Source organism: Strongyloides ratti (assembly GCF_001040885.1).
Source record: "Strongyloides ratti genome assembly S_ratti_ED321, chromosome : 2".
In the NCBI taxonomy this organism is placed as follows: Eukaryota; Metazoa; Nematoda; class Chromadorea; order Rhabditida; family Strongyloididae; genus Strongyloides; species Strongyloides ratti.
Genome location: NC_037308.1, coordinates 5,712,087 through 5,736,425, shown reverse-complemented (window position 1 = coordinate 5,736,425; position 24,339 = coordinate 5,712,087). Strand labels below are relative to the sequence as shown.

Genomic DNA, 24,339 nt, shown 5'->3' with positions numbered 1-24,339 from the left:
TATTGTTTTGATGACGTGTTAAGGTGAAGACACCTAGTATTGTAACTCTTTTATATCAATTACTTTTTTTTTTATTAAATCACATTTTTAACCTATGTTTTTAAAACGATTAATTTTTACATATTGTTTAAAAGTTTTGATATATTATCTCTTATATATACATATACATTTTGACTATTAGATTTTTACTATAAATTATTTGGAATTTATTATAAACCATATATTATTTCTATAGTATTTTTTTTATTATACAAAATATAATTTAATTATTATGAGTAAGATTTATTTATATAAAAAAATCTTTGACGTTATAGTTAATCAATTTTTAATAAAAATTTCTTGTTTAAAACACATTTCTTTTAATATTATATTTTAACTAAAAATTTCTCTTTCTACATGTACTCACTATTTTCTCTGGGACAGACGCTTTGGTCCAGTTTATTGGCTAGAAATGGCAACTATTTACTGTTCCATAAACCATAGTAAAAAAATTTTTTTTCATTATTAATAAAATATAACTTTCATTTTTTAATAATTAACGATTAAAGTTTTCAAAATAAAAATAATGAATAATTTTGCATTAATAATTAATTTTGAGTATTTATAGAATTGTAACCAATAAATATGATGTACTGTGACAAATTAAATAACCAATATTTGTAATATTATCCCAACTATTGCTTTTGTTTTTAAAACAAACTTTCAACTTCATTCCGTTTTTTTTTTTTTTAAATAAAGTATCAATCCTAATAATTTTATCATATAATATTCTATCACTTTTTTTTAGTATACATTTTTTTTTCAGAAACAATTATTATTAAATTAATTTTTTTTTATATTCAAATTTCGAATTTTTATAACTATATTCAATAAATAAAGTAATATTTATCATGGAAGGACCATTATCAAAATGGACTAATTTGGTACATGGTTGGCAGTATCGTTGGTTTGTCTTACAAAATGATATTCTTGTTTATTACACGTCAAGAGAAAAAATGCTCCGTCGACAACAAAGAGGTTGTATTAGATTAAGAGGAGCTACAATTGGAATTGATGGTGTAAATAATTCTTTATTTACTGTATCTGTGGATAATAAAATTTTTCATCTACAGGTAAATTTTATTATATAAAAATAAGTATTTATTATTATAATATTTTTAGGGAAGAGATCAAAATGAGCGTGATAAATGGGTTAGAGCTTTAGAAAAAACAATACATAATTTATGTGGATATTATAAACCTGCTGAACAAGATCCTTTAACATTGTTAAATGAAAAATTATTAGAAGCAGATAATCATTTAAAAGTTGCTATGGAAGAGGTAAAAAAAATATATATACAAATATTTATATATAATTATGATATTTTAAGGTACATATTCTTGAGTCAATTGAAGAAACATCAACAAATGAAAAAAAAGCAAAAATAAAAGAGATATTAAAATCCGGTAATATTTTACTTGATACAATAAGAAGTTCTGTTATATTTTTACAAATGGTTAAAAGTCAAATAGATTCAAATGCAACGCGTAAAACACGTTCTGGATCTCTTGCACCCAGTAATAATGGTACTGATGATGATAAATCTGTGTCTCCTGTTGCAACTATTAAAAATGTATGTTTTTTTTTCTTTCATATTGAAACTTTATGTTGTTCAATAAATTTTACAAAGAGTAAGAGAACAAAAGCTACCCTTTTCCTTTTAATACTTTATATTCTTAAAAAAATTTTTTTATGGATAATGTCTTTTAATATTATATCTTATTTAAATTATATTTATTATTATTATTATTATTATTTTTGAATATTATAGGAAGAAAAAGAAGTCGTTAATATTGTTCCACCAATGTCATACTCATCTTCGGAGGACGAAGACGAATTTTTTGATGCGCGTTCATTAAACGGTGAAAAAAATCATTCATCTTTAAATTCAGAAAAACGTATTTCAGCATCATCTTTTCCAATTGATGAAGGAATAATGAGAGTATATAATCAAACTGATGTTGAACCTGATTGGGATGATAATCATGAAGATTTTGATCAAATTTATGAAAATAATGAAGAAAGTGACTTAGGAAATGTTCAACAACAACATGGAAGTGTGTTAATGCACCTTTTGTCACAGGTATGTTGTTTATATTTTTTTAATAAAAAAAAAATTTATTAAAATATTGATATTTAGGTAAGTGTTGGTATGGATCTTACAAAAGTTACTTTACCAACATTTATATTGGAGCGAAGATCATTACTTGAAATGTATGCAGATTTTTTTGCACATCCAGATGATTTTGTTAGTGGGACTGATCTCGAAACGCCTGAATCAAGATTTATTGCAGTTGTACGATATTATCTTAGTGCGTTCTATCCAGCTCGCAAAAGTGGTGTTGCTAAAAAACCATATAATCCTATTTTAGGAGAAACATTTCGTTGTAGATGGACAGTACCAGGAATGGAATTAACTGGTGAAAGGACAACATCTGGTCCATTTCCAGGAAGTGATAAAAATCAATTAACTTTTATTGCAGAGCAAGTTTCACATCATCCACCAATATCAGCATTTTATGCTGAACATCCTGGAAAAAGGATATCATTTAATGGTTTTATATGGACAAAATCTTCATTTCTTGGATTATCAATTGGTGTTGCTAATATTGGATTTGGAACAGTTACTTTACATGATTATGATGAAGTATATAAATTAACATTTCCTAGTGGATATGGAAGAAGTATTATGGGTACTCCATGGATTGAATTAGGAGGAAGAATAGAAGTTTCATGTGAAAAGACAGGTTATACTGCTGAGATAGACTTCCTTACAAAATCATTCTTTGGTGGTAAACCACATAGATTATCAGGTTCATTATTTAAACCAGGTGTTAAGAAACCAATATTAACATTACGTGGAGAATGGAATGGTATTATATATGCTAAACCATTAAATGGTGATGAGTATGTTTTTGTAGATGTTAAAGCTAAATCTGAAATACGAAAAGAATGTGACCCAATTGCCAAAATGGGAGATCGTGAAAGTAGACGTCTTTGGAGGCATGTTACAACAGCATTATTTAGGAATAAAATTAGCCTAGCAACCAATTCTAAATTATGGATTGAACAAAGACAACGTGATGAGGCTAAAAAACGAAAAGAAAAAGGAGAAGTATGGAATAACATTTTCTTTAAAAAACAAGATGATAATTGGGTTTATGAAAATTCCTTAGGTAAAAGAACAGAAATTTGATATAAAAGTGTAACTCTATCATATGTCAACATAAACTTATAAATACTAAAATCAAACACTAAACTTTTTTTTTATTAAAAAATACAACAATAGTATATATTAAAAAACTATACTTAGTTGTAAATAAAAGAAAAAACGTACTATTCAGTTTTTATAAGGCCGTTTTTTTTTTTTGGATAAAAATAAGTGAATAAATTTCTATTTATTTTTAATGTGTTAATTTTTAATTATAATATTTTTTAAATTTTTGATAAAAAATAAATTTTTAAAGCATAAACAAACTTTTTATATAATACTTTTAAATATAAAAATAATTGATATAATGATATTAAGATTCATGTTAAGTAATTATATATAAATCACTTTCAAAAATATTCCCTAAAAATAACAATTTTTGAATTTCTAAATTTAAATATTTATATTTTTAATATTGATACTATAGTTATTATTTATTTTTAAATGTTTATTAACTTGTTTAATACATTTAGATAAAAAATAATAATTGAAATTTATTTGATAACTTATAAACAATGTGCATCGCCTGTTGGATTTTTTACTTCTTCATATAAATCAACACCTCCATCTGGGGGGATATCATAATAATTTTCATAATCAAATGAATATAATATTTGACTATTAGTTGGAGATGGTAAACTTTTTTTTAATGATAATGTTTTATCGAGTTCAATAGAGGGTATTGGTGTAAATAATGGTATAGATGGTCTTACTATTGGTCTTGATGCAGGCATAGTTAATTGAATATTTCCATTAGGTAATTGGTGCATTTGTATAAGATGTGGTGGTATTTCAATTTGTTGGATACCATTTATTTTTATTGAAGGATCTATTATTGATAATGGTGATGATGTATAATAAATTCCAGTATTATCTGTTATTGTAGATGATGAGTTAGTTGGAATAGAAGGTGTTGCATAAACAATATTATTTGAATTAACCATACTATTATGCGAATTTGAGGAACGATCTAAAGTTGATGATGTCATACCAGAAGATGGTTCACGAGATTTAAATCTTATATGATTAAGTACATTTGGTAAAAAATTTTGAATTTTTTCACTTGGTATATAACTTTTTTGGTTTAAAAATACTTTCAATGTTAATAATGTTAAAAGAATTAAAAGGAAAAAAATTATAACAAATAAAATTATATCATTACGTTTCAATGGATCATTTGAACTTTTAAATGTTGTTGGATCTAAAAATAAAAATAATTTTAAATAGATATAATTTTATTACCTAAACATATAGGTGGCTGTGGTTGCCATGTACCACTTTCTGTACAAGTAATTTGTAAGTGTCCCATCAATTGGTAATTTTCATCACATTTATAAATTGCACTTGAGTTAAGAGTATAACTATTTGCCTGAAAGATACCATTAGCTATTGTTGGTGGAATTCCACAATCAATTTCTAATATAAATAATATAAAATGTAACAATAAAATTATAAATAAACTTACTTTTACATGATGGAATTGTATTTGACCATTGACCTTCTGAGGTACAAACACGAAATGGTGTATTGGATATAGTTTGATCAAGAACATATCCTTTTAAACATTTATACTCAATTAATGAACCAAATGTCAATGAATTGTTAACTTTTATAATATTTCCTTTCTCCCAATATTGTGGTTCTGGACATGTTATTGGTTTACATTCAGGAATATCATAAGACCATAAACCATCATCATTACATCTTCTTTTTGGTTGTCCAATTAATTTAAAACCATATTCACATGAATAAAATGCAATTGTTCCAATGGTAAATGTTTGTGATGAAAAGATAACTTTTGAATTTTCTGAAACCCCAGGATTTGTACAATATTTTGGTTTTGTTTGACATATAAATGAATTCCATACACTTTGTGATGCACTTATCCATTTCCATGATGCTGGTTTACCAATTGCTGCTGCTAATGCCTCATTACTTTTTATTTCAGGTGGTTTCTCATACCAATCATTTTCATTTTCATTTAATATATCCCCATCAGCCCAGTTCCAACCTGATTGTGATCCAATTAAACCAATCCAATAGAAATTTGATGCACCGGGTGATGATGTTAATGCTGATCTAATAACTGTCCTAGTAACATTTGTTATTCTAATTGGAAGAGTACCCCCAATATCAAGACAACTTTTTTGAGCATTTTTCCAGTCAAGTTTCTGATGATGTGAAGATGAAAAACATGTTCCTTCATATACTGCTAAAACATCCATTTTTGATAAACCACATTGCCAGGGTGCTTCTAAAAATTTTTTTTGAGTATGTAAAATTTTTTTTATAAATTTATATTATATTACTTAAAGAAGTTTTTATTTACAAGTATATTATTCAATATTTTAATATAAACATAAATTTTTTATATTAATTGTTAAAGTGGAATAATTTAATTTTTGAATTTACAAACATTGAAAAGTAAAAATAGTTTAGATTATCTTAAACATCTCTTTGTTACTCAATATTTTTTCATACATAATCTTAAGTTAAAGCTAGATTTATGTAAAAAGATAATCTCAAAATACTGTATGTTATTATAACAAATGTGTAATTAAACATTTTTGTAATTTCTAGTTTTCTACCAAAAAAAAAATTCCCATTATACTAATTGTATTAAAAATAAATATATAAAATATTATCAAAAAAAAACAAAACTTACGTATATCAATGGCATAAGCTTTAAATTCACAAAGATGTAATTTACCAGCAACAATCATTTTAATTTTAGATATATTATTACCCTGACAATGAACAGTTACTGTTTCATTGGGAGTATTAAGTTTTTGATGAATAAATTTAGAACAACTATGTTTTTGACCATTTGAATCAATTAAAAATATATCTGAAATGATTCCTGATAAATGTCCTGTTACATATGATATTGCCCTTATTTTATATGTTGAAAGTAAATCTACACTCCATGATGATGATTCATAAACAGAATTTTCTGTTATTGAACACATAGGAATTGTAGTAACAGCATACATTGCTGAATTTCCTGATGACTGAAAAGATGGTTTATCTTTAGCAACATCAATACCACATAATGGAACATCTCCAGACCATGTACCATCATCCTCACATTTTCTTTCCTCATTTCCAATTCTTTTAAAATTCGTAGAACAGGTATACTTTGCAATACTTCCAACCTCATATGGAGATGAATCAGGTAGATATATTTGACAATTTTCAGGAATTGTTGGTTGTAAACATTTTGGATATACAAAATAAATACAAAATAACAATAATAAAAACATCAAAATTAATGTTTTTTTGAAAAAAAATACTAGGAGATCAGTATACATTGATTTTACTTTAAAATAAAATTATATTCAATTTAATCCATAAAGTAAAATTTAAACATTTATTAGTTAATAGTTTTTAAATAATTTTATAAAATATTTTTTGTTAAAATTAAATGATTTGTACTGTGATCTAAAAAGTAAAAAAGTTAATAATAATGAAATAAAAGTTTTTTTTTTTCTATATTCTATTGTAAAAATTTTTACACACATTACGATGTGAATTAGAAAATATATTAAATATAGTTTAAGTAATGATATATTCATAAATGAAAAGAGGTAAAAGAATATGAACATTTAGAATAATTTAATTGTATAGATTAAGAGGAAAAATGAAAGAATATTGTGAAAAGTAGGAAAACTATTTAAACTATTATATATATAATTTTTCAAGTTTTGACGTATGAATATCTTTAATTGTTAAAAATTGATAGGTTAATCACGGTACATATAATAATATAAAATGACAATAATAGTAATGTGTAAATAAATGGTGGCATTTTTAGAAGATATATTATTAAATACTAATTAAAATTAATAATATTTTATATAACATAAATATTGACATATAATTTAATTTTTACTATAATAAAATAATTTTGTAGATATATTGTTTATAACTATAAAATTGTTAAAATGTATTTAAAAAAGATAAATTATCTAGCTTTGATATATCTTCTCGATAAACATATATTCATTCTAGTATCTTCAGAAATTTGTGATGAAACAATAAAAACAAAATACCTTATTGCTAAACATATAAAGAGGCTTGTAAGAAACAGATAAACATTATAAGATATAAATAAGATATGATTCAACTTTAATAATTATATCTTTTATTTAAAATGAGTTAGATGGGTGCGCAAAAGTGATTTTAATTACAAGAAACAAAATATTACTTTATAATGACATATAATTTGAACAATTCATTTTAATAAATAAAAAAATAAGAATTACTTTTTTAATTGTTAAAAAGCAGTTTTATAAAATTTTTTTTTAATAAATTAGCTATATATGATAACATTGAACAATTATATCAACAGTTAACTACATATTTTGAGTATATCTTCAAAAAGATATAAAGAGGATAATAATACCAATTTTCGGTTAATTTTTTAAAAAATTTACAATTTAAAATTAAATTATCATTTAAAAAAAATTTTAAAAATAGTAAATTATTTTTTTTTTTATAATATTATACAATTGATGAGTGAATTGATTAAATTAGTTATCTGCTTATTCACAGGTATATAGTATTAACATATTTATTGTCATATTAGATTATTATAAAAACCCACTTTTTGAATGAATAAAACTTTGTTTAATTTTTTTTTTCTGTCACAATAAATTTTTTTTTTATTTTTCTTATAAAGATATTTATAAAAATATATTTTTATTCTACAATTTTTAAGGTTAAATTTTATTGTTACATAAAAAATATTTTATATTATCCTTCAAAAAAATTAATTATTACTTTTGATTATAATAAAAAAATACATAAAATGTATAAATTTTTTTTAGGAAACAAATTTATATGAAATTTATTAATTGCTTTAATCAGTATATATATCTATAATTTTTATATAAGTTTGTAATTGATAGTTAATAAAAATTTTTTACACATCAATCTTCTGACTGTACATTTTTGAATAAAGTCTCTGTCATTTTATATTATTTATTATAAAAATATTTATTTTCTAATTGATTAATATTTAATTAAAGATATCAAATTTTGAAGAGAGAAAGAGACAAAAAAAAAGAAGATATATAATTATGACAACACGACGTTACAATCCTTTACTTGATTCATGGGTAATTGTGGCTGCTAATAGATTAAAAAGACCTTGGAGTGGAGAAAAATATGATAATGATTGTCTTAATAACCATAACAATATTTTAATTGATTTACCTAAAAGTAATCCCTTAGCTCCTGGTGCATTGAGAGATAATGGTGAAAGAAATCCAATGTATAATGGAATTTATGTATTTGAAAATGACTTTCCAACTTTTAATAAATATAAACAAGACATCAAAAAAAATCATTCTGAGAAAGATGATCTGTTTGTAGAGGAAAATGAGTTATCCGGTATATGTAAAGTTATTTGTTATAGTGAAAAAACAAGTGATAGATTGAGTATAATGAGTGTTGAAAAAATTTGTAATATTTTAAATACTTGGTGTGAAGAATTTGAAAAATTAAAGTATGAATTTGATTGGATACAAATTTTTGAAAATAGAGGTGCACAGGTTGGATCGAGTAATGATCATCCACATTGTCAACTTTGGGCAATGAATTATATTCCATCAATACCATTACAAAAAGATAAAATGCAAAAATTATATTATGAAAAAAATAGAAAAAATATGCTTTATGAATATATGAAACGTGAAATAGAAAAAAAAGAAAGAATTATTGTTGAAAATGAGGATTGGATTGTTTTAGTACCATATTGGGCATTTTGGCCATTTGAAACAATGATCCTACCAAAATTTAATATTCAATATATAACTGAATTGACAGAATCAAAAAAAAAGTCATTTGCCATTATTTTAAAAATATTACTTTTAAAATATGATTTAATATTTGACTATCCATTTCCTTATATGTTTGGAATAATAAATGCACCAAGTGGAGAATACTTAAATAAATTTAAAGATTATTGGCAACTTCATTTTCATTTTTATCCTCCCTTACTACGATCATCTACAATTAAAAAACATCTTGCTGGTTTTGAAGTGTTTTCTGAGCCTCAAAGAGATTTGACACCAGAAGATGCTGCTAGTATAATAAAAAAACAACAAAATAATGAAATACACGAACTTTTAAAGTATTGTAAATAAAGTTCAAAGTAATAATATCTATATTACAAGAATTTTGTTATTGTTAAATAATTATAATTAATAAAAAATAATTGAAATATTTTTTATTTTAAAAATATAATATGTATGTAACTAATATCTAGAAAGCGCTTTAAAAATGTCAAGTAAATATGTTAAAAAGAAGTTAATAATTATTACCTCTTGTCAGCTGTTAATGTTAAAATTCCTTTACTGTTAAGATGACTTTTAAGTGTCAAAACATTTACATCTTGTGGTAATTTATAAGTTCTGTTTATTTCTCTTGACACTGAAGATTCTGGTGTATTAGATTCATGTTTACAATGTATAACTATATTTTCTCCAATTATTTTTACTTCAATTTCATTTGGAGCAAAATATTGACATTGTAGGGTTGCTTCAAATTTATTAGAATCATTTTGAATTGTAACAACACCGTCTTCTTTTTGTAATGGCCAATCCCATATACTGGCAGGAAATCCTGTTGTAGACGTTAGTGAATTTTGGTAATTTGGCATTTTATATATTAAAATTTTTTAATAATTAAAACCTAAAAAATATATATTAATAGTTTGTTAAAAATTATGTAAGAAATATTATATTTATAAACTTTACCATTGAAACAATAATTTGTAAAAATGTTGAATATTTTAACTGAATATTTCTACTCACGAACTGAATAATTACTTATTCTTTATCATTTGAATAAGATGATTTAGATATAAGTGCTAACATATATTATCATTCAATATCTGTGTTGATTCACCATAGCAATATAAATTTCAAATGCAGATACTGACAGAGAAGTTAACAAATTACATTGTTACAACTTTAATATTAAATTAAAGCATCTATTTTTTTAAGTATTTTTTTTAAATCATTTAATTATTAAATTTATCAAATTGTTTTTTTTTGTTGTTTAAAATTATATCTATATGAATTTACTTTAAATATGACAAAATATCTAATCTTTAATTTGTTGCTTCAGATTTTGTAAAATTAACATAACAAATATGTCGAAGATTAATAAAAAATTTCAAGATGTATGAATAGGATGTTATGAAGTAAAAAACAATAACACCCCTGTTAAATACTAAATTTTTTTTTGCAATTATTTAGTAATTTTAATAATTATAAAAAATGAAACGCAGTTATTTTAATTTAAATCAGCCTATTATTGATTATCCATATGAAACTAATAATGAAGATGGCTTTGTGAAATCTACTTATTTTCATAATAGTTTTATTTTAACTTTTCATTTAAAAAATGTTAATGCAAAAGAAATTAAATTTAATGTTATAGGTGATAATGTAAGAATCGAAATAATTAAAGAAGGAAAAAGTAAAAGTGCCAAATTTGTTAAAAGTAGTTACAAAATATACAAACTTCCTGAAGATGTTGATTCAAGATCCATAAAGTATATGTTTAATGATAATGGTGATTTAGTAATAACAGGAGAAAGACAAAAATAACTCAAAAACATATTTATACAAGATAAATATAAAATAATATTTTTAAATTGACATTACTATTATTGTATTTTATGTTATCATAATTTGTACCGATTACTTAAAATAAATATTAAGATAACAAAAATCTTAAAGTTTTTAAGAATTCATTCACAGTAAATTAACTAAAAATATTCTTTGTAAAACATGGTTTTCAGATGACTTTACAAGTGTTCAATGTTAAAAAAAAAAAGATTTTAAGATTAAATGTAAACTAATCTTATTCTAACATAACAGATAAACATGTATAAAAGAAAGAAAAAACGAAGAATTAATTTATTATGAATACATATTTCTTTAGATGAATCAACATTCACGAAGCCATAATTTTCCATGTATTGGAAGATCTATCCAAAATTCTTTATCTTCTAGCTATTCATCATCATTTAGAAGTTCCGGTATAGCAAAATACCATGATACTTATCATTCCCCATATGCAAATTATGATTGTACATTCATAAGAGGAATCATTCCATCAAAAAAAGAAACCTATATATGTGATTGGCCATATAATCAGAAAAATAATGGATCTGTTACTGCAGTAACAAATGGAAAACGTATTGAATTGTCATTTGATGTTAAACGATTTAAACCAAAAGAAATTAAAATATACGTTGATGGAGAAAGATTAAATATTTTTTGTAAACATGAAAAAAATAATGAAAGCAATGTTTGTGGGACTAATATATCAAAAACATATCATCTTCCAAAATACATAAATCCTAAAACTTTAACACATGAAATAACAAAAGATGGTGATTTAATAATAAGAGCATCAAAAAAATTTATATAATATTTCGTTTTTAATGTAAATTTTTTTTATAATCTCAATTTCTTAATTTTTAAAAAAAAATAAAGTAATATTTTAAATGTTATAACAAAAAAATCTTGTTAAAATCAATTTTAAATTATTAAATATTTTAAAAAAATAACATCACAAGATACTTTTGATATAAATGTTTTTGGAGAAAAGATACTGCGGAAATAAATCTATACAAAGTAAATTTTTCTTATTTTAAATTTAAGAAATGATGAATAATTGTAAAAATATTTTAACTTCTATTTCTAAAACTTCTTTTCAAGTACCAAAATATACACAGTTAGCAAATTACCATCAAAAGGTAATTGATCATTATGAAAATCCTCGCAATGTTGGAAGCTTAGATACAAAAGATCCAAATGTTGGAACAGGAATTGTTGGAGCTCCAGCTTGTGGTGATGTTATGAAATTACAAATAAAAGTTGATGATAATGGTAAAATTGTAGAGGCTAAATTTAAAACATTTGGATGTGGAAGTGCTATTGCTAGTAGTAGTTTAGCCACAGAATGGATTCAAGGTAAAACTACAGAATATGCTAGTAAAATTAAAAACGATCAAATTGCTAAAGAACTTTCTCTACCACCTGTTAAACTTCATTGTTCTAGTTCGTTTAAAAATTATTTTATTTTTTAACAATTTATTATATTTTTAGTGCTTGCACAGGATGCCATTCAGGCAGCTTTAAATGATTATAAAAAAAAGCAAGAAATGAAAAACACACAATAAAAAAAATTTTTTTTATAAAAATAACGAAAACTATTTGTTGTAATATTGTTCTAGTTAATTAGATTTTTTGAACATTAAACCATTTTTTTTTCATTTTTTATTTCTAAAATTCAATTAAATCACAGGATATGCATATTTATTTTTATAGTTTTGATTTGCTATTGAAAAATTTTACCAGATATAAAAAACATATGTTATTTTATAGATAGCATAAATAAATTTATATTATAAATATTATTGTTATTCGGTAGGCTTTTCTTAATCAAAAGATATGTTTTTAATTAATAATCACAGATATTTAAAAGATTTTACTATTTTACTATAGAAATGTCGAATATTTAAAACAATTATAAACACCTATAAATAATAATATTTGTGAAAGATTATAAATAAACTTTAAAATATTAAGAAATAAAGAAAGCTTTATCTTGTGTTAAAAAAAAGCTATAAAAGAATGATATATTTTATATTCACTATCATTTTTATATTTTTTTAAATCTTGACTATGTCAACTTCTGATAATAAGTTAGTTTGGGATTGGCCATTAAGTCATTCTGAGGATGGTGTCTTTACCTCAAAAGAAATTGATGGCAAAATTGGAATTACCGTTGATTGTACATTCTTTAAAGATAATGAAGTTAAAGTAATTGTTGATAAGGACAAAATCGACATTCATTGTCTTCATGAAGAAGTTGAAAAGAGTGGTTTGGTTTGTAAAAGAGAAATCTCAAGAACTTATAGATTACCACAAGATCTTGATCCAAAAACTGTAAAACATTCTTTAAAAAATGGTGAATTAACCATAACAGTTGAAAAAAAAGCATAGATTTTTTTTTGTATTAAAATTTTAGTTTATTAAAAAAATAAATATTTTTTTTTTGTCAATTTGTTTTTAATATATGTTTAAAAATAAGGTGTAAATTAAAATCACCTTAACTAAAATATTTTCACGTGGAAATATAATATTTATCCATCATATGATATCTTTTTTAACACTTCTTAAATTTTATTAAATAAAAAGAAATCATGATATGTATAAACAGATGAGGGTGAAAATGATATTAAAAAAAATACTAATACTATCAACATTTTTTTTAATTCAATTAAATAATTTTTAATGTTTTAATAATCCTTTTTGTATAAGTTGAAAAAAAAAGGTGTTAAACTAGATAAAAATATTCATAATAAAAAAAGTATTCATGTCTTTTTATTTTTATACTTAAAAAAAAAGTTTAATTACCTTTTCATACACATATTGTTTGGATAAGATAACTAATTTATTACCACAAAATGTGTGTAAAATATTTAATTTTTGGAAGTAAACAGCTGCAAACTTAACAATAATCTTGAAAAACAAATACAATATGATGACGTTGATTCTTAAAACTATACTTTCAAAGAATACTTTTGTATAATAAAAATACACAACATTTAATTGTTGAAAAATAAATTTTACCTCAAAACAATAAACAGCATTTTAATTTTTTTTAATAAAAAAAGAACATTTAATTGAAAATCATAAGATTTTTTAAATGACATGTCCTACATTTGTGAAATATTTAAAAACAAAACTTTCATACTTTGATTTATGTTAGCCAATTTTTTTTGTTTTTAAGTAATTAAGAATAAAAACAATTTGAAACCTATGACATTATCTACGCACAATATTGTTTTTTTCCTTGAAAGTTCAATGTAATTAGAGTCGTATAAAAGGGAGAAATATCATGAGAAATCTAAATATTTTATCACATTTATTTTTTTAATTTTAAAAAATGTCTGATAATAATAATATTTCTAATAATTCTTCTAATTTACTTACCTTATCAACTGAAAATTCTCAGACAGACAAACCAGCAAAATCACCTCTTCCCTCAAAAGCAGATGACAAAAAGAGTGCTTTTGTATTTTCAACATTATTAGAAAAAGGAAAAGACCAAATTGTTTGTGATTGGCCACTTGCCGGTAAAAATGATGGATTATTTAAATCAAAAGAACTTAATGACAAAATAACTCTTACATTAGATTGTAGAGCATTTGATCCAGAGGATATTCAAGTTTCTGTTGAAGGTGAACGTGTTGGAGTTCATTGTGAACATCAAAAACGAAAAAATAGTACAACATGTGAGAGAAAAATATCAAGGACTTATAAATTACCAGGTTGTTATGATACAAATACATTACAACATAAAGTAAATGACTATGGAGAGCTTATAATAACAGCAAACAGATCACCTCGTCGTTAATCTTTACTGAAAAAAAAACTTTTGAATGAAAATAACTTTGAAAAAATTATATGAACTATTTTACTTGATAATACCAACTTATAACCTACTTTTTTAAAATATATCATTTTTCGAATCATTTTTTTTCTATTAACGAAATAAAAAATTATAACTAAATATTATGAATATAAATATAAAAGTATATCAATTTTAAAATTTTTATAATTTTCATACTAAAATTAACTTTTGTTATTTAGTTAACTATTATTTTTTTACTTGTACTCTTTTTTTTTATTGAAATAGAAAAAAAAACTTTAAAATATTGTATTTACAACTTCTTGTAACTTTTTAATACATCTATAAGACATCAAAAATTTTAATTTCAAAAATGTATTAAATTACGAAAGTTATTTTATTTTAAAAAAAATTTTAAAAAAAAATCAACACAAGATTAGAATTATAAGACATTCAAAGATTTCTCTAACATGTCAAAGATAAACAATAGTGTTTGATATCATGATTAATAACAAATATTTTGATTTATACATATATATATATTTTTTAAGAAAATATGCCTAATAATACTAAATTGTGTTATACAATTAATGTCAAAATTTTAGTAATTTCAAGTACTTATTAATAAAATATTGTATTTGAAATTCAATCATCACTATTAAAATTTCCAAAGTTTTATTTTTTTTTATAATTAAAAAATAAAAGAAAAATTTTATAATAAATGTGAACGGTTTCAACAAAATATTTGAAACTCAGCGTTTTATGAATATGATATCTTGAATATTTTTGCTATAAAATGATTTTTTTGCTAGATATTTGGTGGAATTATAATACATGACTCTTTTTTTACTGAGAAAATTGTAGATATCATATCTGGACAAAGAAATATAATAATTATTCAATATGTGAGAAAAAAAATTTTTTTTAATTCATAAACAACATTTTTTTTAATCATTTTTTTAGTTTGTAAAAGTTTATAATAGGTAATTTAGACATAATAGAATTTTTATGAAAGTATGTCTAAAGTAATTAGAGAAGTTTGGAAAATTGCGATTTTTTTAGACAAGTAATATTTTAATTTGAATAATTAATATGTGTATAATTTTAATCCTTTGTTTAAATTTTTTTTATAAAATGAAATCTTTCAAATGACTTTTTTTACACTTTTGTATTGAATGAATATAAATTTACAATAAATATACAATTTTGTTAGAAGAAATCTATTTTTAAAAAGATTTTCTTTTTCTACAATTCAGCTTTTCGTGTAAATTAATCTTTTTTTTGGAAAAAATTCATCAAATATAAATTGTTTGCCACTTTTTTTTTAATTGTAAAAGTCATAAATTACAAACGTTTTGGTTACATTATATAATTTGTAGAACAAAGTTTTGATAACATTTAATTTCAATAAAAAAATTTCATTTTTATGAATAATTTTGAACATTGTAAAAATTTGTTTTCAAATAAAGTTATTTTTACGATTTATTTTTTTATATTAAAACAAATACTTAATTTAAAAACTTTTTATCAAATGTTTTATATGACATAGATAATATTTTTTTATATTTTTTATAAAAATAGAAATAACTTTAATGAAACTGTATAGTAACCAAACTTTTCATGTAGTTTAAATTTTTTTATCAAAGAAAATTTAATAATTAATCAACTTTATATCATTTTTTTTAATAAAATTTACTTGTCTTTTTGATAAATCTGCACAACTAATCCTTTTTATTATTAAATAAAATTATTGTTATTAAAAATTTGATGTCAAACATATATTTTAATATTACAATTATGTTTGTTAAATAATTCTAAAAATAACTTCATTTATCATCATCTATTAAAGAACCAAGAATAAAAATTTCATAAATGTAAGAGATATCTTCTGGTTGTCTGTAATTCTCAGAAAAACAAAGGCAAATTATTTATTTTTTTTACTGGAATTTAAAATTAATAACATAATTATAATCAATAATTTAGTTAGTTAATTTATAGTTAAATGGTAAATGTGGTAAAAATAAATGTTATTATTTTTATTTTAAGATAAATAGAATGATACGTTATAATAAATGTTGAACAATTTAAAACTTAATAGATGTGTTTATTCTCAAGAATAATAGAAAATGTGTCTAAAAAACTCTCATTATTTTACAACATATTCTTTTTTTTTCCATCAATTTTGCAACATCTTTAAATAAAAAACCAATCATTTAAAAAGAAACATTGAATTATCGCATCTTAAGATGTCTTAATATTGTCGACAAAAGTTTTAAAAATGTACTAAAGAAAAAAAAAATCAATCAAAAAAAAAATAATGTTTAAAATTTGAAATTATGAGGTTGGAAAAAATGTACAGACTTGACAATAGGAGGTGTCATAGAAAAAAAAAATACACCATTAATAATAATTATTTTCATTATTTCAAATTACTTTTTAAAAAGTTATAACATGTTATTTGCCGGCTCAACATCTAAATATAATTTACATAATTATAATTCTACTACTAATATATCATCTAATATTGATAGAAAAAAAAGTATTAAGAAACGAAAAAATTCAGAAATGTGTCCATGGCCACAAAATGTTGATGATAAATATTTTAAACATACAGAAACCAAGAAAAATTCAATAATAGTTGTTAATGGTTCTCAATTTAATAAAAATATTGTTGAATTGACTATTAAAGATGATATGCTAAATATTAAACTTTCTCAGCATGTTAAAGAAAATGACAAAATATGTACCAAAGATGTAAATCGATGTTATAAAGTACCTCAAAATATTAATTTGAGTACGTTGAAAAAAGAATTTAATACAAATGGTGATTTAGTTATTAAATTAAGAAAAAATTCTTAACAATATGTATAAAATTTTTTAAAAAATTTATTTTTCTTATTTTGTATATTTTACATATATGTAACATATTTATATTATGATACTTTTATAAGTTAATAAATATATAATTGTCAATAAAATTTTTTTTTGTTATTATAATAAATTTTAAAAATGACATAATTGATATAAAAAAAAACAACTGTTCGTTGAATGTTATCATATTTTAAAAAAATACCTAAGTTAATCATTTATTATTATTTTCATTTATATATAGAATTTTGAAATCTGCTGATTTTTTTATAAAAAACCAAAAAACGAGTCTGTTTTAAATCATAAACAATAATATAGTGTTGAAATGAATGATTTAGTTATTGGTTTAAAAATAATGATACCAAATGTTCATGATTTTTTCATGTATAATTGAAAAATCATATACAAAAATATCTTCAAAATTATAGCTTAACAATATTCTTTAAAAAAATATTACGTTATTTTAAAATTTTGATATACATTATCTAAATATATTTTAAAATAATCAATCAAACTTTATATACTTAAGTGTGGTAGAATAAAATTACTTTTAAAAAATTTGACATTTTTTTTAATAGAATTTGATTGGTTTTAAAATAAATGAGCAAAAAATTTTTTATGTCATTTTTGTTTTTAAAAAATAGAACTATTACTTAAGAAGAAATTAATTATTTATAAAAGTTTATTTTTTTAAGATTAAACTTAAACTTTATGATAATTATTAAAAAATATAAATAAATTTATTAACAAGTATAAAACTTTGTCTTTTCAATTTTTTTTAAATTTAATTGTACAGTAATTATAAAAAAATTTAACCTAAGTTTTAACCTATACCTGAAATATTTTATATTTAAATTTTCCTATAATATTTTATCATTAAATTATAAAGTAAAAATATTTTTATAAAAGCTAATTTTCAAAAATATAATATATCTCTTTTATCTTTTGTAAAGATTTGATTAAAATATTCAATAACAAATAATTCAAAACTTAAAATAATGAAGAGTAATTAATTTTGTTAAATAAGTAATAACGTTTTTAATCTTTGAGATCAATTGAGTAAAATAACAGTTATAAAAAAAATAATTAACATTTTAAAAATTAGTTTTTAAATGTGGGGGAAAGAATTATTATTTATCTCATCAAATAAATATTATTAAAAATATTGTCAATCGAAATAACTCTTTTTTAATTTAAATATCTGTGGAAAAAAAATATATATTGTTTTTCAAGATTATACTATTCAAACTTTTTTGATCAATTTTTGACAAATTTTTAAAATACTTTATCATTGATTCTATAGAGATTTTTTTTTTATTCTCGAAAGTTAAAAATAAATAGAAGGTGTATTTGTATTTAAAAGTAATTATTATTTTAAAATTAAATATTTTACTGATTATACTTTAATAAGATTTTCAATATTACTTTAAAAGTTTTTAAATTATTATCTGACCCTGGTATATAAGATTTGTTTAAAATTTCTAAAACATATTAAAAAATTCTTTATATTCTAACATCTTATAATTTATTTGGTTTGACGGGATCTATTTTTGTACAAAACTAGTAAAATTGTATATTAATAATTCAATAAATATTCAATAAAGAAGTTTTAGCAAATAGAAAACAGTAAAGTTAAGATGTATTGTTGGTATTCATTATGTTAATTCTAAATCAACAAGTTCTATTGTTAATCAAAAATCTTTTCACATATATAGAATATTTTATACTAATTGCAAAGATGCTAAATACTGTTATTTCGTAATATGAAAATATTTATAAATAATTAAAGTTATAAAAAGATTTTAAATAAAGTTATACTTTTTTTTTTAAATTAATTAGATAAAAACACATTTTTTAATAAATTATAAAAAATTATTTTATTTATATTTTTGAACATATAAAAAGAATAATTATTTAACAATAATATAATAAATATTTTTTTAATTTTATCATGACGTAAAACTTATAGATATAAAATAAATTATTAGAATATTTTTTTTTTACAAAATTATATCTTTAAGTTTTTTTTTTTCACCCATTTAATAGTCTGTATAAAATAACATTTTTTTAGTTATTTAGAACTAATTTTTTTCCATTCTACTTTAGGGAATGAAACTGTTGTGTCATGACGTTTACTTCTATGCCTATGTTTTTGATCACCACAAACATATTCTACTAATTGTGGAATTTGTTTATTATCATTATAATTATCTATATGTTGTTGACTTCCAATAAATGTACCACATATAAAAAGATAAGGTGAACCAGTATGTGCTGTTAATGTTTGAAGATTTTTTTCTACTGTATTTGTATCATCAATTTTATCTAAATAAAAAGTAACTAAAGGAAGTCCATAGGTATCACGAAGCATATGTTCAATACGTTGAGTATTTGAATCTGTTGAATCTGCATAAAAAACTGCTGGAAGGCGTTTAATCTAATTAAAAAATGTATTATTATAATATAAAATATTTAAATACCTGTTGTGTTAATGCAGCTATAGAAGTTTGTGAACTAATATCATTATTATTTTCTGATACTTCTGATGAATTTCTATAAGAACTACCTTGTGATGGTAATGAATTTGTCTTTTCATAATTATCTTCTTCAACATTTTCATAAATACTTTTTTGATCATCGGGAACATAAAAATTATCTTCTTTTTCTGTTGATTTTACATAATTTGATACAACATTATTAGAATATCCTTGATTTATATTTGTATCTTTAGTATTATATAAACTTGATTCCATATTATAAATATTTGTTTCTTTTATAGGAAGTGATGTTTGTATTTGAATTGGACTTTGTGTTGTTTGAATTATTTGTTGTGTTGGTTGTTGAATAGCTTGTGGATATCCATTATTTATTTGTTGATTATTTGTTGATTGAATATTAGTATATGCATTATTATTAGGATAAACTACTGGTTGAACATTTGTTGGTTGTCTTATTCCAATATTTTGATAATTATAATTTGTTGATTGTGAAGCTACAGGAACATTATAATTAGATGGATTAATACTATATTTATTTGATGGATATATAGGAGCTGGTGTAATTTGTACTTGAGGTGCAGCTGTAGGTTTTTGTGGAGGAACATATGTATATGTTTTTGGTGCTGGTGGTAAACCAACTGGAACATTAGATGAAGTATATGAAGAAACTTCATTATTTATATTATATTGTCCATTACTTGTATATAAAGATGTTGGTTGTGAAACTTTATTATTAGTATATCCATTTATTGTATTTGGTATTTCATATGGTTTTTGAACAGTAGAAGGTGTTTCACTATATGATGATGGAACAATTGATGGTTGATTAACATATCCTTGAGGAATTGTATATGGAGAATTTACTGTGTTTTGATATGGTAAATTTGATGAAACAACTTGACGACTATTAGTTTCTTGTCCACTATATATAGATGGATTATTTACTGGTGTTGGTTGATTTACTGAATAACCATTATATCCAGGTTGAATATTATATTCCATATTATAAGAAGTTTTAGTATTTTTAGAATAATCAGAAGGTAATTTTTCTGAAGAAGGAGAAATATATGTCATTTTTTCTTGTTGTGAATATGAATTTGGTAAAGTATAAGAAGAAGATGAAGGAAAATTAACATTTGATTGAGAGGAAACAGAATATCCTGATGATGGTAAAACATTTGATGTTTGATATGCTGATTCTGGAATTTTAAGATTAGTTGCATATTGAGTTAATGGTTGTTCAGGAAGATTAACCTGTGAATTTCCTTGTAATAATGTAGATAAATATGGATTTTGACTTGATATTCCTTTTAAATTATCATTTTCTACATTATGAACTGACTCTACATACTTAAGATATTGAGCCAAAACATTTGGATCTTGGCTTGCTAAATTTGCTGTATTAATTGAAGGTAAATCTTCAATTGTATTTGTTTCAGCAAAAGAATTTTTATTATTTCCTTGTGGACTCGAGGAATAGTATGAAGAAGCTGAACTTGGAATAGTATTAAAATTTGAATTTTGAAATAATTTACTAAAATCATATTCTCTAATTTCAGGATATACACTGGGATTTTGATTTGTTGAATAAGTATTATATGATGAAACTAAAATTATAATATTTATATATATATATATAATTAATAAAAAAATTTACCTATATTCGTTGGAATTTGATGATTTTCATAATTATTTACTCCAGTATTGTAAAAATCAACATTCGGTTGAGTAATAGATATTGTAATTAAATTAAAAATTAAAAAAAAATAATTTAAAAAGTTCATTACTCTTAAAATTAATAATTTTATTATAAATAATAGATGAAAATACTTTTATTGTTATAAATTAAATATTTCAATAATTAGTAGTTATTAGTCTTGTAATCACGAAAAATTGAAAAGAGTAGACACATCTATCGTTTATTTAATATAAGTAAAAATATTAACACGGGTATAAATTGGACATAAATGTCAAGGGACCTTTTTCACGATATATTCAAAACACAAAAGAAATAAGCCGAGGTTGTCAAATTTAGTATTATTTTAACGTTGACACTTTATTACCTACTTGCTCATTGCAACTGTTTAAAACTTGAAAATATACTGTTATTTGTAGTTGATTATAATTTTGGGTTGGACAATTAAAGCTCCAAACATGTTTTGAATATGTTTATATTATTATTAGATATTTTTACTTTAAAAACTTTGCTCATAATAATTCCTATGACACATTGTCAAAGTTTAGAACAAAAAAGATAAATAAGCTTTATGACATAATCTTTATATAATCACTTTAACTATATTAACATTTAAATTTTAAGTATGTCTTCTGGAATTACTGGACACGAAGGATGACTTATCTTTTAACTATTTTATATTATTGTATCTATATATATATATATATATATACATTTCACCTAAAAATTAACAAAAAAGAATTTTACTAAAAGCGAAGATAATCTTTATAAATGTGATTCCGTTTAAAGTTATACAATAACATATACTTGAAAAAAGTATAGAAGACAATATATACAATTCTTTAAAAGGACTAAAATATAATAAAGTATTTTTAAGAATTTCAATTGTAATTGTAATGTAATATTACAATAACAAAAACCAACAAATTTTTTAAAAGAATATTATTTTAATGAATATGACAACATAAAAAAATTAAAGAACACTAGTGTAAATATCAAAAGTGTTACAATTTTCTAATATTAATAATAAACTTTAATTATTATACCAGGCTATTCTAATGACAGCATGAAAGTTTTTTTTACAATTTGATTTCAATAATTTTTGTTTTAAAAAAAATTCTGTTAAATTTTTTTTAACATATTTCTCATTTTTTTAAACTTTTTTTAGTACAATAAAATTTAGGTAAACATTTTTGGACCAAAAGATTTGTTTTTCTATTCACGAAGAAAATTTGCAACTCGTTTTGACATCTCTAGCATAAAAACATTAGATGATGTAAATTCAAGAAAAACTTTAAATTAATTAACTTGATTATTCATTCATTTAATACTATTTTTGAAATGATTTTTTTTTGTATTAATTTGCTTATTTATTATAAAAATTAATATATAAAATGCAATGATCTCTTTTTTTACTTTTTTTTTAAGTCAAATATTTTGTATTCAATGTTGTTTTTTTAATCCAATGCAACATAAATATCAAAAGAATTTTTTTTAATAATTTACGAGTATTTTTATATAATAAAAATGTTTTAAGTTGAATTATCTTATCTTAATTCGTCGACGTTTGTATACAAACTCGTCTGAAATTATCCATTGTTTTATTTGGGTGATAATGATTTAATAGATATCGCATTTTGTGATATATAGAAATATATTTATTGTGATTGGATTTTTAAATAATAATTTTTTAAATAAAAATATTGATGTATAGTTGGAGTGGTGGAATCAGTTCAGAAATTTATACAAATATATTAATTGTTTTTGCTTTTCTATTATATACGTATTTTAAAAATATTTTTCTTTTTAAAAATGTTCCAAAACTACAAGTTTTCTGTTTAAATATAATTTAATCTTTTCTTCTTCAGAAAGTAATATTATTAGCTTTAAAAATATTCAAGTCATTTTTTATTTTAAAAAATCAATCATAATACTTTATTCAAAATTTCTATTACACAGCAGTATAAGTTTTTTATTTGCATATTTCTTTAAGTAAACAAGAAACTTTCAAAATAAAAACATTTTGCTTTTAAGAAATATGTTTTATTTTAAATTATATTTTTACTTTGAATTAAAAATATAAATATAATTTCAATATAAATATCTAAAATAATTTTAAAATAGATATAGAAGATTCATATTTAAGAATTTATTAAAATAATTCTTTTATAATAAATTAACTTTTATCTTATTCTATTTATTTAAAAATTTTCTATCAAATACTACCAAATATTTCTTATTAAAATTTTTGGCTAATAATTTAGATCCAGGTTAATGCTTGAAAACTATTCAACATTTCATTATGATAGATCTGTCGTTTTATAGAAAATTCATTCTTTTTCAAGTATAAATAATATGGTTCTATTCCTAATCTTAATGGAACATTGAACATATTTTTATTATTATAAATATCCCAAACAATATATATATGTGATTAATATTTTTGTAATAATGGTCATCTTTATTTTCTGATATGATAACAACAATATATCAATTGCCATCAAATTTTTTATACAATTGTTTAATATATAAAAGTTCAGGATTATTTTAATATTTTATTACTATATTGGAATAATAATTTCTTTCC

At 21.6% G+C, this 24,339-nt stretch overlaps 11 protein-coding genes across 11 annotated transcripts; 8 read left to right on the top strand and 3 right to left on the bottom strand.

Annotated features, from left to right (window-relative positions):
* Positions 1–890: 890 nt before the first annotated feature.
* On the top strand, positions 891–3,236 carry SRAE_2000182200 (Oxysterol-binding protein-related protein 9; the record flags this gene model as incomplete). Its single annotated transcript, XM_024652819.1, has 5 exons — positions 891–1,112; positions 1,162–1,320; positions 1,371–1,613; positions 1,812–2,123; positions 2,181–3,236. The coding sequence occupies 5 exons, from the start codon at positions 891–893 to the stop codon at positions 3,234–3,236; spliced, it is 1,992 nt and encodes a 663-aa protein (XP_024506357.1).
* Positions 3,237–3,757: 521 nt separating this feature from the next.
* Positions 3,758–6,514, bottom strand: SRAE_2000182100 (Locomotion-related protein Hikaru genki; the record flags this gene model as incomplete). The annotated part of the gene is made up of 4 exons (XM_024652817.1): positions 3,758–4,452; positions 4,494–4,667; positions 4,717–5,505; positions 5,917–6,514. 4 exons carry the CDS (start codon positions 6,512–6,514, stop codon positions 3,758–3,760), a joined length of 2,256 nt encoding a protein of 751 aa, XP_024506356.1.
* A 1,818-nt stretch (positions 6,515–8,332) lies between these two features.
* On the top strand, positions 8,333–9,400 carry SRAE_2000182000 (Galactose-1-phosphate uridylyltransferase; the record flags this gene model as incomplete). Its single annotated transcript, XM_024652816.1, has 1 exon — positions 8,333–9,400. The coding sequence occupies one exon, from the start codon at positions 8,333–8,335 to the stop codon at positions 9,398–9,400; it is 1,068 nt and encodes a 355-aa protein (XP_024506355.1).
* A 118-nt stretch (positions 9,401–9,518) lies between these two features.
* Positions 9,519–9,915, bottom strand: SRAE_2000181900 (Alpha crystallin/Heat shock protein family and Alpha crystallin/Hsp20 domain and HSP20-like chaperone domain-containing protein; the record flags this gene model as incomplete). Its single annotated transcript, XM_024652815.1, has 2 exons — positions 9,519–9,528; positions 9,578–9,915. The coding sequence occupies 2 exons, from the start codon at positions 9,913–9,915 to the stop codon at positions 9,519–9,521; spliced, it is 348 nt and encodes a 115-aa protein (XP_024506354.1).
* A 622-nt stretch (positions 9,916–10,537) lies between these two features.
* Positions 10,538–10,870, top strand: SRAE_2000181800 (Alpha crystallin/Hsp20 domain and HSP20-like chaperone domain-containing protein; the record flags this gene model as incomplete). Its single annotated transcript, XM_024652814.1, has 1 exon — positions 10,538–10,870. The coding sequence occupies one exon, from the start codon at positions 10,538–10,540 to the stop codon at positions 10,868–10,870; it is 333 nt and encodes a 110-aa protein (XP_024506353.1).
* A 337-nt stretch (positions 10,871–11,207) lies between these two features.
* Positions 11,208–11,699, top strand: SRAE_2000181700 (Alpha crystallin/Hsp20 domain and HSP20-like chaperone domain-containing protein; the record flags this gene model as incomplete). The annotated part of the gene is made up of 1 exon (XM_024652813.1): positions 11,208–11,699. The coding sequence occupies one exon, from the start codon at positions 11,208–11,210 to the stop codon at positions 11,697–11,699; it is 492 nt and encodes a 163-aa protein (XP_024506352.1).
* Positions 11,700–11,862: 163 nt separating this feature from the next.
* On the top strand, positions 11,863–12,453 carry SRAE_2000181600 (Iron-sulfur cluster assembly enzyme ISCU, mitochondrial; the record flags this gene model as incomplete). Its single annotated transcript, XM_024652812.1, has 3 exons — positions 11,863–11,905; positions 11,990–12,331; positions 12,380–12,453. 3 exons carry the CDS (start codon positions 11,863–11,865, stop codon positions 12,451–12,453), a joined length of 459 nt encoding a protein of 152 aa, XP_024506351.1.
* Positions 12,454–12,958: 505 nt separating this feature from the next.
* On the top strand, positions 12,959–13,279 carry SRAE_2000181500 (Alpha crystallin/Hsp20 domain and HSP20-like chaperone domain-containing protein; the record flags this gene model as incomplete). The annotated part of the gene is made up of 1 exon (XM_024652811.1): positions 12,959–13,279. The coding sequence occupies one exon, from the start codon at positions 12,959–12,961 to the stop codon at positions 13,277–13,279; it is 321 nt and encodes a 106-aa protein (XP_024506350.1).
* A 946-nt stretch (positions 13,280–14,225) lies between these two features.
* SRAE_2000181400 (Alpha crystallin/Hsp20 domain and HSP20-like chaperone domain-containing protein) lies at positions 14,226–14,696 on the top strand (the record flags this gene model as incomplete). Its single annotated transcript, XM_024652810.1, has 1 exon — positions 14,226–14,696. One exon carries the CDS (start codon positions 14,226–14,228, stop codon positions 14,694–14,696), a length of 471 nt encoding a protein of 156 aa, XP_024506349.1.
* Positions 14,697–17,141: 2,445 nt separating this feature from the next.
* SRAE_2000181300 (Alpha crystallin/Hsp20 domain and HSP20-like chaperone domain-containing protein) lies at positions 17,142–17,549 on the top strand (the record flags this gene model as incomplete). The annotated part of the gene is made up of 1 exon (XM_024652809.1): positions 17,142–17,549. The coding sequence occupies one exon, from the start codon at positions 17,142–17,144 to the stop codon at positions 17,547–17,549; it is 408 nt and encodes a 135-aa protein (XP_024506348.1).
* Positions 17,550–19,629: 2,080 nt separating this feature from the next.
* SRAE_2000181200 (Thioredoxin-like fold domain-containing protein) lies at positions 19,630–21,840 on the bottom strand (the record flags this gene model as incomplete). Its single annotated transcript, XM_024652808.1, has 3 exons — positions 19,630–19,995; positions 20,039–21,663; positions 21,714–21,840. 3 exons carry the CDS (start codon positions 21,838–21,840, stop codon positions 19,630–19,632), a joined length of 2,118 nt encoding a protein of 705 aa, XP_024506347.1.
* Between the last annotated feature and the right edge of the window lie 2,499 nt (positions 21,841–24,339).